Source organism: Halichoerus grypus, chromosome 14 (assembly GCF_964656455.1).
Source record: "Halichoerus grypus chromosome 14, mHalGry1.hap1.1, whole genome shotgun sequence".
In the NCBI taxonomy this organism is placed as follows: domain Eukaryota; kingdom Metazoa; phylum Chordata; class Mammalia; order Carnivora; family Phocidae; genus Halichoerus; species Halichoerus grypus.
In genome coordinates, this window is record NC_135725.1 from 80677809 (window position 1) to 80693338 (window position 15530).

Here is a 15530-nt window from a genome sequence, read left to right on the forward strand (position 1 = left end):
GATTTACAGAAGACTGAAGGGAACTGGGCAATAAACAGAGATGTCACTAAGTGTTAAGGAAAAGGAAAAAGAATGGGGCTAGTGGCTCAGTCCTGAGCCTCTGTTCTCTTAAGCTGTGGTCCTATTACATTAAAAAGACCAGGTGAAAAGTAAGAATTTCACATCCTGTTATCCCTCTGATATCCAACAATCATCTAGCTGGGGTTTCTCCGTCTTTGTACAGTAGAACCTATCAGGGTTGTCGAGAAGTAGCTTTGCAGTATTCAAGGAATCAGCTTTCAGTCAGCTGAGATGTCTACTTCTGAGGAACGAGTTTGTCAAACAGCTTCTGCCAGATTAGCCCTGGATTACGAGTGGCTGCTTTAAACAAGCATGCAGCCTGAACATGTTACATGAAGTTTACCTTCTACGCATTTGCATGTTACTCCTTCACAGACTTTCTGAAGTTTGGCATCGGATGGGCTATAAAACATGGTGCATCGTTTATCTGTGGCAATGAAAGCATAGTTAGGAGAGGTGGCTTGCTTAACACACAATACATTTATGGATCAGTGAGTCTCTCCCATGGGGCCTTGGAGATGACTTCTTCCAAAATTTCTTTTTGTTACTTAGATGCAGGGAGGTTAAACTGTGAATTGTCTCTCCCAGCATGGGTCCCTCTACCCTCCTTCAAAATGATTTCCCCTTCTGTGCTTGGAATTTTACTGTTCAGTATTTCTTTTTTTTTTTTTTTTTTTTTTTTAAATTTTTTTTTATTGTTATGTTAATCCCCATACATTACATTCTGTTCAGTATTTCTTAGAATTAAAATATTTGATGCTTCCATGAATGAGAGGAAATAAATTATGTTACATGAGAGTCTACTGAAAGAGCTGTAATTGTTCAGGCTGGAGAAGAACAGGGGAAGGGGGTGCCAAATATGTTCCATGTGATTTTGGAAGATAAAACTAGAATGAATGGCTGTAGAGTTTGGTTCATTTTAAGAATTTTTTTAAAAAAGTAGAACTGCCTAAAGTGGAGTTGTCTGTCTTGTGAACCAAAGAGCTCTCCAATCACTTAGTATTCCCAGAAAAAGCTGAGTGATCAAATGTGGGGTCATTGATTCAACATTTATCTATACAGTATTGAACATTGTGTTAGATACTAGGGGACAAGGATGAAAACATTCTGTCTGGGTTTGGTGAGAAAGATATGCAAACAAATAACTACAATGCAATGTGACAACTGCTACAATGGAGCTCTCTGCAAAATGTGATGAGAATAGAGATAAGAAGTTGATTCTGGGAGGATTAAAGAAACTATGGGGGGGGGGGTATGTGAGCTTCTCCAAAAAGGAGAGATGCAATGAATACTGTAATGAAGGCAAAGTAGTCCTCTGAAGAAATTTTAGAGTAGGGTTGATTACCTGGTCTGTGGTATTCATACACCATGAAAGTGGCAGGACTCAGAAACCCAACTTGAAAAAGTTCAAATATCCGGAATCGAACACAAAGGAACTCATCGGAAGGAATCTGACAAATGCAAGGTTTGAGGAAATTGTGGGAGAGAAGAGACTCAGCATTTCAGCCTGTAAATTTTGAACAGTGATTAGAAATGGGGACTGGTGGAAGGTGGAACTTACCGAATTCAGTTGCAGAATAATATGTCCATCTTTGATTTGGTAATCAGTTAGTAGCTGATCTACCCCTTCCACAAGCTAAGAGAGGAAAGAGAAAGCTTGGATTTAATTTCATGATCTTTTTTTTTTTTAAGTTGATCTTTTTGTTTAAATGTATTCACCCGATATTGGGATGTTAGACATGGGGATGTAATCCACTATTCAAAAAAGTTGAAGAGCCAGCTCCTCCTCTTGAAAAAGTCTGAACATGTAATCATATGCATTCACATTTTGTTCAGACCATGCGAGTCTATGCCGCCACTTTACTTTGAAAAATTAAAACTTAGGTAGGGGCGCCTGGGTGGCTCAGATGGTTGAGCGTCTGCCTTCGGCTCAGGTCGTGGTCCTGGGGTCCTGGGATCGAGCCCCACATTGGGTTCCTGGCTCGGCGGGGAGCCTGCTTCTCCCTCTCTGTCTGCCTCTCCCCCTGCTCATGCTCTCTCTTTCTGTCTGTATCTCTGTGTCTCAAACGAATAAATAAAATCTGTAAAAGAAAATATGTCTGGAGACATTTAAAAAAAAAAAAACTTAGGTAGATTGTTGGTTTGGAAAGAATATTCTAGGTGATTCTGTGAAGGTGATATATTAAAATGAAAGGAAATAGCTTTATCCGTAAAAGAATGCAGTAAAGAAAACCAAGCATCCATAACAATATGTAAAAGAGAACATTTACAACTCTTAAATCTTCTGGGTTTGCACTGATTCCGGTGGGCAAAGAGATATCCATCACTGCATGGGAAGACCCAGATGATGATTCTTCTTTGCTGGGCTTGTAGCTAAAATAAATGAGAGATAGGAAATTGGAATAAATAAGTAGACAAGATTCTTTAAGAAAAAGCCTTATTTCTTAGTAGGCTTTAATTTCTAATTTGGGTCTCCACTTACTTGCCTCTCTATAATACATGCATTGCAATTTCTAAATGTTAGTGTTGCAAGAGATCTTTGAGTCATCGATTCTAACTCTTCGCTCACTTGACCAACACTTTATTGAGAGAGCAAGCATGAGTGGGAGGGGCAGAGGGAGAGGCAGTGAGAGAACCCCAAGCAGACTCTGCGCTGAGTGTGGAGCCCAACGAGGGGCTCTATCTTACGACCCTAAGGTCATGATCCTGAGATCACGACCCGAGCGGAAACTAAGAGTCAGATGCTTAACCGACTGCGCCACCCAGGCGCCCCTTGACCGATACTTTAAATGGACATGTAGAGGTCACTCAGTCCAAGCTCTTAATTAACTAGTCGAGGAAACTGAGGATGAGAGTAAGGTACTCATTCAAGGTCACATGACTAGTTCACCCCAAAGCTACATAAGTCTCTTGATTCTCATTCTAGTTCTTTTTCTGATGGAGCATACTCGAAAAAGAAAATGTGTTCTATATTTGAAAGAGACTCAATAAGCATGTTCAGGAAAAGGCTTGAAGGAAATACCCTAAAATGTTAGCAGCTACTCTCTCTGGGTGGTGAAGTTATAAGTGATTATCTCTTTTCTTTTCCATGCTTTTTCTATATTTTCTATATTTTCCACAATACTTTATTTTTTAAAAAATGTTTTAAGGACCATCCTCCGTCTAGGAATTGTGTTTGGGATGAAGCTAAGGAAAAAGGCAAAGGGGGTAAGGTGGGAGATTTGGTGTTTTTTTGTTTTTGTTTTTGTTTTTTTCTGTTAAGAGAGAGAGAGAGAGAGAGAGAGAAACCCACTGAACTGGGGAATCAGGAAACTTGGGTTTTACCCCAGTTCTGCTGAGAGATTTTTACAAATCGTTTTCCCTTTCTGGAGCTCATTTTCGTATTTGTAAAATAAACAGTGAGGGAGTATAAACTTGTGTTTCAAGTTTACCTTTATAATTCCAAGGCCTCGTTTTGAGTGGCAGAGGTTGGTGCTACCATTAAGCAGAATTAGAAGATTTAAAGGGGGCAAGTTGGCAGGCCAGGGACTGAAGACCAGGGACGGGGGCAGAGTGAGGGTGGCTCTGCAAAGTTTGAGTTTCAGTTCCAGCTTCAGCTCAAGATGCTTGAGAGGTAGCTGGACATTTGAGAGTGGAGCCTGGAAGATCAGTCGGAATTAAAGGAAGAAACTGGAGAGACGGCTTCATAGGGGGAAGATAAATTGATCTCACCTGAAGGAATGAGTATTAGTGAAATGGAAGGTTTTATGTGAGTTAGTGAGGTGGCAAGGGATCTCTTTTCCCCAATCACACCTTATGAGGGCAGACCCTATTAGATGTTTTGGATGTAATATTTACTGTAACAATTAAAGATATTATGAAATCTCTGGTTTACAAAAATTTAACCCCATTCTTCACCAAATTAACAGTTAACAACAGACTATAAGACAACATGGAACTGTAAAATGACATCTGGACATCTCCCTAAATGGATGGGTGAGTATCACCAGAAGCAGAGAACTCTTGCTCACAGATGCAAATACTCTGTCAACAGAATGGAAAAGGGCCTCCTGAGTGGAGAATGCCTATGAAAAGTTGCTGGAGCCTGATGACTGGTTGTCATGGTGACTGTTCCAACCGTGGAACAGAAACCTTCCTTTCAAGAAGCCCTTTGCCTGCTGCCAAAGACAGCAATCTCCCCCAAAGGCATTTTGTTCAGAGAGAAGGAGAGAAATGAAATCCTTTTTTCTTTTCTTATGGATACAACAGGGAGGTTGTAAAAAGCTAAATACAGGAAAGAGACCCCCTGAATACAGAAACTGTATGCTGGCATTTTTTTAATCAGGAGAGAGAATATTTGAAGGCAAAGATTTTTTCACCTGAATAAGTACTACACAGTTACTTTTGGACTTTATCCAACATAACTTCAGCTTCACAGAGCCAAACCATATTCCACCTGGCTTTTTTTGACATTCTGTTCCCCATTTGTAAAAGCCCCCCCAAAATAGAAAATTCAATATTACATCTCCATTTGCTTTCTTTTGAATATTGACAATCTGGAATGAGGCCTCCTGTCAATGAATTTAAATGAATGAGTTTTTGATAAGAACCTTTTTATGTATAGCAGAGTTGTGGGACATAAGAACTGGAAGACACTTGGATATCAGATAGTTTCGTATCCCTGCATTACAGAAGAGGCCCAGAGAAGCAAGCTGATTTGCCACAGATCACTTGAGTACTTCATGGCAGAGGTTACCCCACAGGTGTCCCACTGCCCCATCAGAGCCCTCCTTTGTGCCCACGGTAGGGTCCCATGCAGCGATTCTGGCTCTGCCCTCAACAAGTCTGCTCACACTTCTCTGTGACCAGTGTTAGAAATTTAAACACAACTGTGATCACGCCTCCTCCCCCAGAAGAGAGGTACCCAAGAGCAGAAATGGCAGTTAGGAGGATGGGAAAGGGGAACTTTAGCAGGAAGACATGAGGGAACAAGGAAGGGTGTTTGAGAGGGAACAGAGGGCAGAGACTGACCAAGGACCAAAGGAGGTATTTTGAGCAGGCTGCCCAGTGCGGGAATCCTGAAAAGAGAGAGACTGGACAAGGATGGGAAATGGCTGGGAAGGAGACGGTGAGAAGCAGCATGCTGTTCCTCGAGGTCACTGGTCTCGGTTTATACTGACTGAAGGAGGTAGTTTAGATCCTGGACTGAGTATCAGGGTCTGGGGCTTGAGGCCCTGGCTCTGCCACCAAGTCTGTGAGAACTCAGCAGGTCACCTCACCTATTTGTGTGTCAGCTTCTGGGATCACTATATCATCCCCCAAATCCTTTTCCGCTCGAATCTATTATACAACTCTATGGAATTTCTAAGTGTTTTGACATCATGTGTGATAATAAGTAAAGTCAGCAGAATACCCACCACAGGAATCAGTTGTTGAGAATATGAAGAGTGAAGGAAACAGCACAATAGGAGGTGCTGAGGGCTGATGAAGGGAAGAGGTGAGGAGCCTGTGCTCTGACCACGGCTCCACCGCTCTGGGTGATCACTAAGGGATGTGTACATAATTTCAAAAACCTATGCTTTTTCTTAAAAAAAGATTTTATTTATTTATTTATTTGAGAGAGAGAGGGAGAGCAGGAGCAGAGGAGGGGGAGTGGGTAGAAGGGGAGGGCAGGGGGAGGAGAGGGGAGTGGGGAGAGGGGCAGAGGGAGAAGCAGACTCCTCACTGAGCAGGGAGCCTGATGCGGGGCTTGATCCCAGGACCCTGGGATCCTGACCTGAGCCGAAGGCAGATGCTTAACTGACTGAGCCACCCAGGCGCCCCCCAAAAACCTACACTTTTATAAGCATTTTAGGATGGTGGCTGTGGTAAGCAGAATAATGGCCCCCAAAGATGTCCATGTCCTAATCCCCTGTACCTTGAATAAGGGACTTGCAGATGTGATTAAATTAAGGATCTTGCAATAAAGAGATTATTCTGGATTATCTAGGTGGGCTCAATATAGTCATTAGGGTCTTTATAAGGGAAAGAAGCAGGAAAGCCAGAGGAGATGTGATGATAGAAACAGGGGTCAGAGTCAGAGAGAGATGGGAAGATGCTGTGCTGTGTGCTCTGCAGATGGAGGAAGGGGCCACAAGCCAAGGAATGCCTGCAGCCTATAGCATCTGGAAAAGGCAAGGAAGTGGGTTCTCCCCTAGAGCCTCTAGGAGGAAAGCAGCCCGTTGATTTTAGGACTTCTGGCCTCCAGAATTGTAAGAGAATCAATTTGGGTTTTTTCACCATTAAGTTTCTGATAAATTGTTACCTAGCAGCAATAGGAAATTGCCACAGTGGCCAATTTAGGCCTCTGGAGTTACTCTGCAGAGGGTTCAGCACCAGTGGTTCTCAAGGCTGGCTACCATCAGAATAACCTCTAGGGGTGAGGCCAGAGTTTTGGGTAGTTCTAAAAGTGCTCCAGCTGACTTCCATGTGCAGCCTGAGTTGAGAACTACTGGCTGATAAGGGCTAGGGATTTTGCTGGGTGAATGTGATTTTTCTAAGTAGGAGAGTAGGAGCTGCTTATAAGAAAATCTTTTTCTTTTTCTTTTCCTAATACTTCTCTCTCCCCTCTACCTTTCTGGAAGATAGAAAAAAAAAATAGTGTTTGAATTAGAAGAAGGTCAAAAGTGGGAGGGAAAACTATGAGCAAAAACAAAGTGGTTCTATAGAGTAGCTATCTAAGAACACCCATTATGTCCTGCATTTTAAAAAATGCACAATTTTGCATCTTCCAGCCATCTTAAAATTCAAAAAGATGTAAAGAGATAGACCTCAGACCTTGAAGTCTGCACTCCCCTTTGTGGAAACAGGCTCACCTGGCACAAGCTATGATGCGCTTGTAATCCGAGTCGCCATAGCCTCTGTAGATGGATGCTAGCACACACGACAAACAAGCAAACAGAAATGACAGTAAAGCATTTTTAGCTGTTTTGCACCTGTTAGAACAGAATAATTAATGAAAAGGTCTCTGAACACACTTAAAAATAATTTATGATTTGGAAGTTGACACTTCTAGTGATTTTAATGGAAATTCACGGCTACTGACAATACCAATAATTATAACAGTTCTCTGCTCTTAAAGAACTTATAATTTTTTTATTATGTTGTGTTAATCACCATACATTACATCATTAGTTTTTGATGTAGTGTTCCATGATTCATTGTTTGCGTATAACACCCAGTGCTCCAAGCAGAATGTACCCTCTTTAATACCCACCACCAGGCTAACCCATCCCCCCATCCCTCTCCCCTCTAGAACCCTCAGTTTGTTTCTCAGAGTCCATCGTCTCTCATGGTTCATCTCCCCTTCTGATTTCCCCCCCCTTCATTCTTCCCCTCCTGCTATCTTCTTCTTCTTCTTTTTTTTTTTTTAACATATAATGTATTATTTGTTTCAGAGGTACAGATCTGTGATTTGACAGTCTTGTGCAATTCACAGCGCTCACCATAGCACATACCCTCCCCAATGTCTATCACCCAGCCACCCCATCCCTCCCACCACCCACCACTCCAGCAACCCTCAGTTTGTTTCCTGAGATTAAGAATTCCTCATATCAGTGAGGTCATATGATACATGTCTTTCTCTGATTGACTTATTTCACTCAGCATAATACCCTCTAGTTCCATCCACGTCGTTGCAAATGGCAAGATTTCATTCCTTTTGATGGCTGCATAATATTCCATTGTATATATATACCACCTCTTCTTTATCCATTCATCTGTCAATGGACATCTTGGCTCTTTCCACAGTTTGGCTATTGTGGACATTGCTGCTATAAACATCGGGGTGCATGTACCCTTTCGGATCCCTACTTTTGTATCTTTGGGGTAAATACCCAGTAGTGCAATTGCTGGGTCGTATGGTAGCTCTATTTTCAACTTTTTGAGGAACCTCCATACTGTTTTCCAGAGTGGCCGCACCAGCTTGCATTCCCACCAACAGTGTAGGAGGGTTCCCCTTTCTCCGCATCCCCGCCAACATCTGTTGTTTCCTGACTCATTAATTTTAGCCATTCTGACTGGTATGAGGTGGTATCTCATTGTGGTTTTGATTTGGATTTCCCTGCTGCCGAGCGATGTGGAGCGCTTTTTCATGTGTCTGTTGGCCATTTGGATGTCTTGTTTGGAAAAATGTCTGTTCATGTCTTCTGCCCATTTCTTGATTGGATCCTTTGTTCTTTGGGTGTTGAGTTTAAGAAGTTCTTTATAGATTTTGGATACTAGCCCTTTATCTGATATGTCATTTGCAAATATCTTCTCCCATTCTGTCGGTTGTCTTTTGGTTTTGTTGACTGTTTCTTTTGCTGTGCAAAAGCTTTTTATCTTGATGAAGTCCCAATAGTTCATTTTTGCCCTTGCTTCCCTTGCCTTTGGCAATGTTTCTAGGAAGAAGTTGCTGTGGCTGAGGTCGAAGAGGTTGCTGTCTGTGTTCTCCTTTAGGATTTTGATGGACTCCTGTCTCACATTGAGGTCTTTCAACCACTTTGAGTCTATATTTGTGTGTGGTGTAAGGAAATGGTCCAGTTTCATTCTTCTGCATGTGGCTGTCCAATTTTCCCAACACCATTTGTTGAAGAGACTGTCTTTTTTCCATTGGACATTCTTTCCTGCTTTGTCGAAGATTAGTTGACCATAGAGTTGAGGGTCCATTTCTGGGCTCTCTACTCTGTTCCATTGATCTATGTGTCTGTTTTTGTGCCAGTACCATACTGTCTTGATGATGACAGCTTTGTAATAGAGCTTGAAGTCCGGGATTGTGATGCCGCCAGCTTTGCTTTTCTTTTTCAACATTCCTCTGGCTATTCGGGGTCTTTTCTGGTTCCATACAAATTTTAGGATTATTTGTTCCATTTCTTTGAAAAAAGTGGATGGTATTTTGATGGGGGTTGCATTGAATGTGTAGATTGCTCTAGGTAGCATTGACATCGTCACAGTATTTGTTCTTCCAATCCATGAGCATGGAACGTTTTTCCATTTCTTTGTGTCTTCCTCAATTTCTTTCCTGAGTATTTTATAGTTTTCTGAGTACAGATTCTTTGCCTCTTTGGTTAGATTTATTCCTAGGTATCTTATGGTTTTGGGTACAGTTGTAAATGGGATCGACTCCTTGATTTCTCTTTCTTCTGTCTTGTTATTGGTGTATAGGAATGTCACTGATTTCTGTGCATTGATTTTATATCCTGCCACTTTACTGAATTCCTGTATGAGCTTATAATTTAAGGAAGGAGTTATTTAAGGTAACATGTTTGGGGAAGGTTGCAGGGAGAAAGAGCTGATGCCTGGATTCACTGGTAGCTAGAAAGTTGCCTGTAGGGATAGGTCTTTGAGCCACACATGGAAGCTCCCAGGGCAGAAGAGAGCATATGCCCTGACCCCAGGGCCATGGTTAGAGGAGGACTACAGTATGCAACGGGACTTGCTTTTGAAGTGGAGGGGAGAACCAACCCACCAGAACAGGGAGGTGAAGTCCCCAGGTAAAAAAAGAAGGTACAAAATTACAGTGTAAATCATGCTGTTTTACCTTCTACGTCTTGGGTTTCAATTTTCAAATGAAAGCTGCAAATTTCCTCAGAGGTGCTGGTTTTTTGAACCACAGTTGTTACCTACATTGAGATGAGTGAACAAAAATATTCTGTTTAAAACAGGACAGTGGGAAAGGCATTATGGCAGTACTGTTGCTGCAAATGGGATGCTTGAAGTATCATTTCCATAATCCAGTGCAAATTGGGTGAAATGAAGACTCATTTCACAATAGCTGGACTTTCAGCAAACCCCACAATTTGAAACATAGCTGAGAAGCCCAAGTAGGGGAAAAAAATGACATCTAGCCAGGCAGAATCTTGCCAAATCCCATGCAGTTAAATCTGAGCACCTCACTGTAGGAAAGTTCCTAAGCCTCTCACCCTTGAACCTGTACACTCTAATTTTATGCATAACACTACAAGGCTAGGATATATGGTTTTCTCCTAGCTCCCACACCACCGTGGTAAACAACAAACTATAGGTGTGCATGGAAGGGCAGGGGTGCTACCAGAGGTAGGTATATTGAGAGCAACTAGAAGTGACAGATAAGTGGACAATCCATCTCCCCACCAACCCAACCATGCAATATTATGAAGTCTTTGAAGGAATAAATGTGCTAAAGATAAGAGCATAATTAAAATCATCAGTAGAATGTTAAATTATGTTTAGAATATATAATTTGTCTTATGTTAGCCATTTGGCAGTCGCAAGTTTTTCTAAGCTGTCTACGTATGTGCATGCAGTCTATGGCTAAAATAAAAGAAATTTAAGCCCATATGTTTATACATCAATCTGCAATGATGCTGGATAAACGAGGTGTGACTATGTTATGAACCACAGAAAACATGGATATATAAGTGTGTGTATCCACACACATGCATCATATGTATATATACATATAGAACCATAAAATTATGTATCTATAAGTATAATTATATGTCTAATTTCCACAAATACAAAGACTATATGCATACAAGGATTAACATAACCATTTGCAAAAAGCAATTGTGAGGACAGCTACCAAGATAGCTAAAAAGAATTAAATAAATGAATCCTACTTTAGTCATGGTTACCCAAGCCCAGTTTTCTGTAACTTTGTGGCAAAGTCCCTAACTTTCTTTTATGTTCCTTAGTACAAGCAGACACATCATTGAAATTGGCTTTCAGTGAAATACTTACATGCACTGTGGCCAAGCCATTGCTGTATCCAGTACTGACCACGAGGTCATCGTTGAGAGGCACCTGGAAAGGGGATAAGAAACCATGCTTTCTTTTCTTATTCAATAGGGAGGGAGGACAGAACAATGAAAAGGGTGGGCAGATACCTGCCAGCTTCCTCTCTCAGAGCTTTCGTGAGATTAAATGTGTAAGACAGTGAAAATCCTGTGCACACAGACACGAAAAGTGCTGGAAATTCCACTTTCCTTTCTACATGTAAATAAGATGTCTGAGATCTCCTGAGTAAGCCAGAGAAACCAACATATCAGAAGTCATTTTTGGTTACATCTTCATTTATACATGGTTATGATAAAACTGGATCTTCATCTCCTTTTGCCAACTGAGTAAATTGCTTTCAGTGCCTCATGATGGCTTGTCTCCTCCACATCCCACTGGTCTCTGTTTACCAAAACCCTTGGCACCCCACCCAAACCCCTAGCACCTCACTTAAGCCTGCCAAATCCTTAGGTGCTGATGGTCTTTTCCCCATCCTTCTAAGAGGAGAGTGAAGGTATGAACTGGGTTAAGGAATTCTCCTCTCCAGAAGAACTCTATTATACAAATGTCCCCTGATTTGTGGAAAGCATGGGAGAGATCATTTTGTGCAAGAGGCCGGAAGAGTTGGTTCTTTGCTCTCTCCAAGTCTGCAGCCTGCCCTTCCCTTACTTAGCACACTAGAGCAAAAGGCGTTTGGTGTGCATGAAAAGTCATCAGCCCTTCCTCTAAATTTTAGTAAATGTACGTAAAAAGGCCAACTTTCTTGTTCTCCCTGATGGAATATAGCAGCATTGATTGAAAAGCCAGTGCATCAAGATGCTGCATGAGGAATGGGTTCTGTGAACACAAGTGACCTGTAAGTTTGGGAAATGAACACTGTTGCCATGTCCCCATGCCCCTCCAGTGCCCATTCTTCCCCAGAATCACCACACTTAGTCACATACGTATTAAAAGATGGGCTATCCTCTATGAAAGAACTTGTTTAACTTCATTTAAACTACAGTTTCCCACACTTACTTGACCACCAAACCTTTTCTATGTAACACATTTCAGGAAACGCTGACATAGAGAATTCCAAACTCGATACTACTAGCCTGGGTTTTATACAAAGACAGTATCATGGGCTGAGGTTTAAGTTATTTAGAAATGGCAAGGGGCCCCTTACAGCGCTACCCCTGCAGAGAAGAAGTAACTCCAGCTATCTCCAGTGGGCCTACCGTGCTGTTCAGGTCAGGAGCTCCTCATGAGAGCTTAGACCATGGGCGCAGAATGTGAATCTCTAGTGAAGTCTACAGGCTCCCCGAGAAAGGAGACACATTACCAACCCAGGGGCCACAAGTACACGTGCCTGCAGAAGCCTAAGCACAACGTACGGACCAAGTGCTCACATGCGTGTCACGTGACTGTGGGAATTGGGACAGACTGAAGAATGCTTGCTGCTGCCAGATCCTATGGTTTTTCAAAGGAGTCTGGAAACAGATTTCTATTTGAAGTCCGTGGATTTTTAAGTGTTGGAATATGTCTATATCTCTATCTATATATCCATACCTGTTTTTTTTTTTTTTTTTTTACTATGGGCCAATAGTTTGTGATTTTTTGCATTACGTTTTATTTCTCACGCCTATTTACTTTTCCCAAACATGAATTTGTAGAGGATGCAAGACAGTTAAAAACTATTTCCAGTTATTTGTATATTTAAATATGACCTAAAAGCATCTAAAAATGTGGTAATTAGAAAAATGTGTCTTAGCAGCTGTTTACTGGCAGCTACTCTAATTGACACAGAAACTAGTTTTTCTAACGTTTCTTTTCTGTTTCTTTTCTTTGGGAAATTTTCATAGGCCATCAAGGTTTTCATTAAAAAAAAAAAAAAAATCCAGGGGAGACTGGGTGGCTCAGTTGGCTAAGCGTCCGACTTTTGATCTCAGCTCAGGTTTTGATCTCAGGGTCATGAGTTCAAACCCCACATTGGGCTCCACACTGGGCATGGACCCCACTTAAAAAAAAAAAAATCCAGCAGGGTACACGGGGTAAGCTGTTCAGGACCTAAAAGCCAATTCCAGCTAGGCCACAGTTTGTATGTATGACAGGACCAGGCGGAACCATTGGTGGATGCCCAAATGTGTTTTCTCTCACTCTACCACTGCACTTTTGTGCATACTGTTCTCTCTCTCTGGAATGTTCTTCCCTTTTCTTCACCTGGCTAGGTCATTCTGATTCTTCCAGATTCAACCTGCACACCTGGATGCATTTGACAAATTCCTACCTCTCTCCTTGGGTCAGGAGGCCCTGCTCTGTCCTTTCATGTCCCTGTCAAGGCTCTTATTTTTCACTGTCTGTTAAAACAACTGTCTCCCCGAACACACAGTTTCTTCATATACTTTGCTTTTGAATCCCCAGTGTCCAGGACATAGCAGGTACTCTTAGTGTATTTTTTAGTAGTAAATAGATACATTTGTAAAATAAGAGTGAAACACATGATTTCAAAGGTCCCATCCAGTTATAAAATATTATCAAAAGTCCTTCATTTACCTCTATTGGCCTCCCAAGGAAATTCTTCTCTGTCATCTTATAATGGTAGAAGTCACCTTTATGCTTATAAGAAACATTGATATCCATGTTCAAGTGGAGTTGTTTAATCATGAGTGAATATTCTGTCAGGCCCTCGATGGCATTAATTGTATCCTATCAACAATCAGCAAGGCACAAAAATAGGTTTAGCTCATTTATATATTCCCTGTGTTTACAAATACCCTTTTTATGAGAGGATGGGGATGCAGGCTGAAACTCCAGCTGAGTGAGGGAAATTGGTGAAGGGCCCCCAGGTGGAGATGAGAGGAAGGTCTCTTCCTCCCCAGCAAGGATGCTGATGTTGGCAGGAAGAGGAAGGAAGTGTGGCCTCAGGGCCAGGTGCTCCACGCATCCCGAGTGCGTGACCGCAGGCAGGTCACTCTACAGAATGCCTCCAACTCCTCGCATGACTCTCTCCTTTTTATCCTAAGTCTCACTTCAAATAACTCCACAGTGAGGCCATCAATAAGCTCTCCCTCCCCATAATTCTGTTTTAATTTTCTCCTTCTGCCCACTGTAATGTAAGATTTCTGGAGGCAAGTCTTTCTTGGCATCCATTACATTTTGTAGGTACACATGGTAGCTGTTGAACAAGTATTTGTTGAAGGAATAAATTGATGAACTTTATTTTTCTAGGAATAAATGGATGAACTTTATTTTTCTAGGTCTCATCTTCCTCATCTATAAAATTGGGAAGTATGACTAGCTCAGAGATGTCAAATATGTGGCTACCCCGTCTGCCTGTGTCCATGGTGTGCTCATCAATGGGACACTCTTCCTTGCTAAGCCTACACCCGTCTCCAAGATGAAACCCATTTGCCTCCCCAGATTAGATAATCTCTGAAGTAATCTTGAAGGACCCCTCTAACTCTAAATTTTGTCATCATCCAAACATCCAAGGAACAGAGAAGATGCCAATATTTGAGCTAAACTTTGAATGCAGATGTATATTCTTCAACTAAAATAGTTCTAACATAGAATGAGTTTACATTGGTAGCTAGATAAACTATAACAATCAGTATTTCTCTCACTTTTTATTTATTTTGGGGGGAGGGAATATCAGTACTTTTGTCCACATGGTTATTACGTAGGATGTCATGGAATTGCTGATAGCCTTGCTAGCCCTTCATGATCATTAAGAATCATAAAGGAAGTATTGGATTTAGAGTTAGGAGATGTGAGTTTTGATTTTGGCTCTGCCACTAACTCCATGAATGAACCTCCCGGGACTGACTTCCTTCTTTAAGAAGGCTATCAATGCAGATAACCTCTAAGGGTCCTTTGATTCTAGTCATTGATTCATATCTATGGTATGCTCATTTGGTGGACAAAAGCATGGAGGTCAGAAGGAGTGTGGACCGTGTAGTGGCGGGGGGCGGCGGGGAGAGGACAAATTTCATGAGGATAAAACAAGACAAAGAAATGTTACCTGGGTTGAATAAAAGCCACCTCCATACCTCTGCTCTTCAGATAGCCATTTGATGACTGGGTTAACATAATTTACGTCTTTCAAGCTCAGACTGGTGAGCAAAGCATAGGCAGTGGTTTCTACCATATGTGCTGTACCAGAATTAGGTGCAGATCTGTCTTGCTGTTGAAGATTGTCTTTCCAAAAACGATAAATGACTGGGTCACCTGAACATCAACAAATCACATTCATTAATATAATTAAAAATGTGAATCTGACATAATTCTAGCAGGTTTCTAGAAGTTTCTTCTGGTAGTGGCCTTTTGAGGTCTAGAAGTTTCTTACTCATTTGTAAGAAGAACTTCCTCAAGGGGACCAATACAAAATAAGATCCCTTAATACAGTGCTGTTTGTCTTGACTTGAAAGGGTCATCTCGGAGAGTCCATGTGTACTTGGGAAGAGCATATAGCAGAGTGAGAAGTGCAGTAAACTGGTAACTAGTACACCCAGGTTCTGCTCTCTACTCCACTAGGAACTGACCATGTCAATCATAAATTCTTTCAGTCCTGTGGGCCTAATTTTCTAAAACCTAAAGTGTATGTAGTACTTTTTTCCTTGCAGTGAAACTCAGATGAGATACTAAATGTAACTTTTAATCCACCAGAAAGCACCATACACATTATTATCAACACTATGAGATAAATTGGAGAACTTTTCTCCCTAACAGAAAAAAAA

The 15530-nt window shown here is 41.5% G+C and overlaps 1 protein-coding gene across 1 annotated transcript in view; it reads right to left on the bottom strand.

Moving 5' to 3' along the window:
- Positions 1–15530, bottom strand: part of C5 (complement C5) — a 90030-nt gene that overhangs the window by 8585 nt on the left and 65915 nt on the right. The window contains exons 29-37 of the mRNA XM_036107768.2: positions 14816–15021; positions 13348–13500; positions 10780–10842; positions 9599–9680; positions 6894–6951; positions 2331–2433; positions 1622–1696; positions 1406–1511; positions 404–487 (exon numbers count right to left, since the gene is read on the bottom strand). Of these exons, the coding sequence (XP_035963661.1) occupies positions 404–487; positions 1406–1511; positions 1622–1696; positions 2331–2433; positions 6894–6951; positions 9599–9680; positions 10780–10842; positions 13348–13500; positions 14816–15021 (930 nt within the window). The remainder of the gene's footprint in view (positions 1–403; positions 488–1405; positions 1512–1621; positions 1697–2330; positions 2434–6893; positions 6952–9598; positions 9681–10779; positions 10843–13347; positions 13501–14815; positions 15022–15530) is intronic.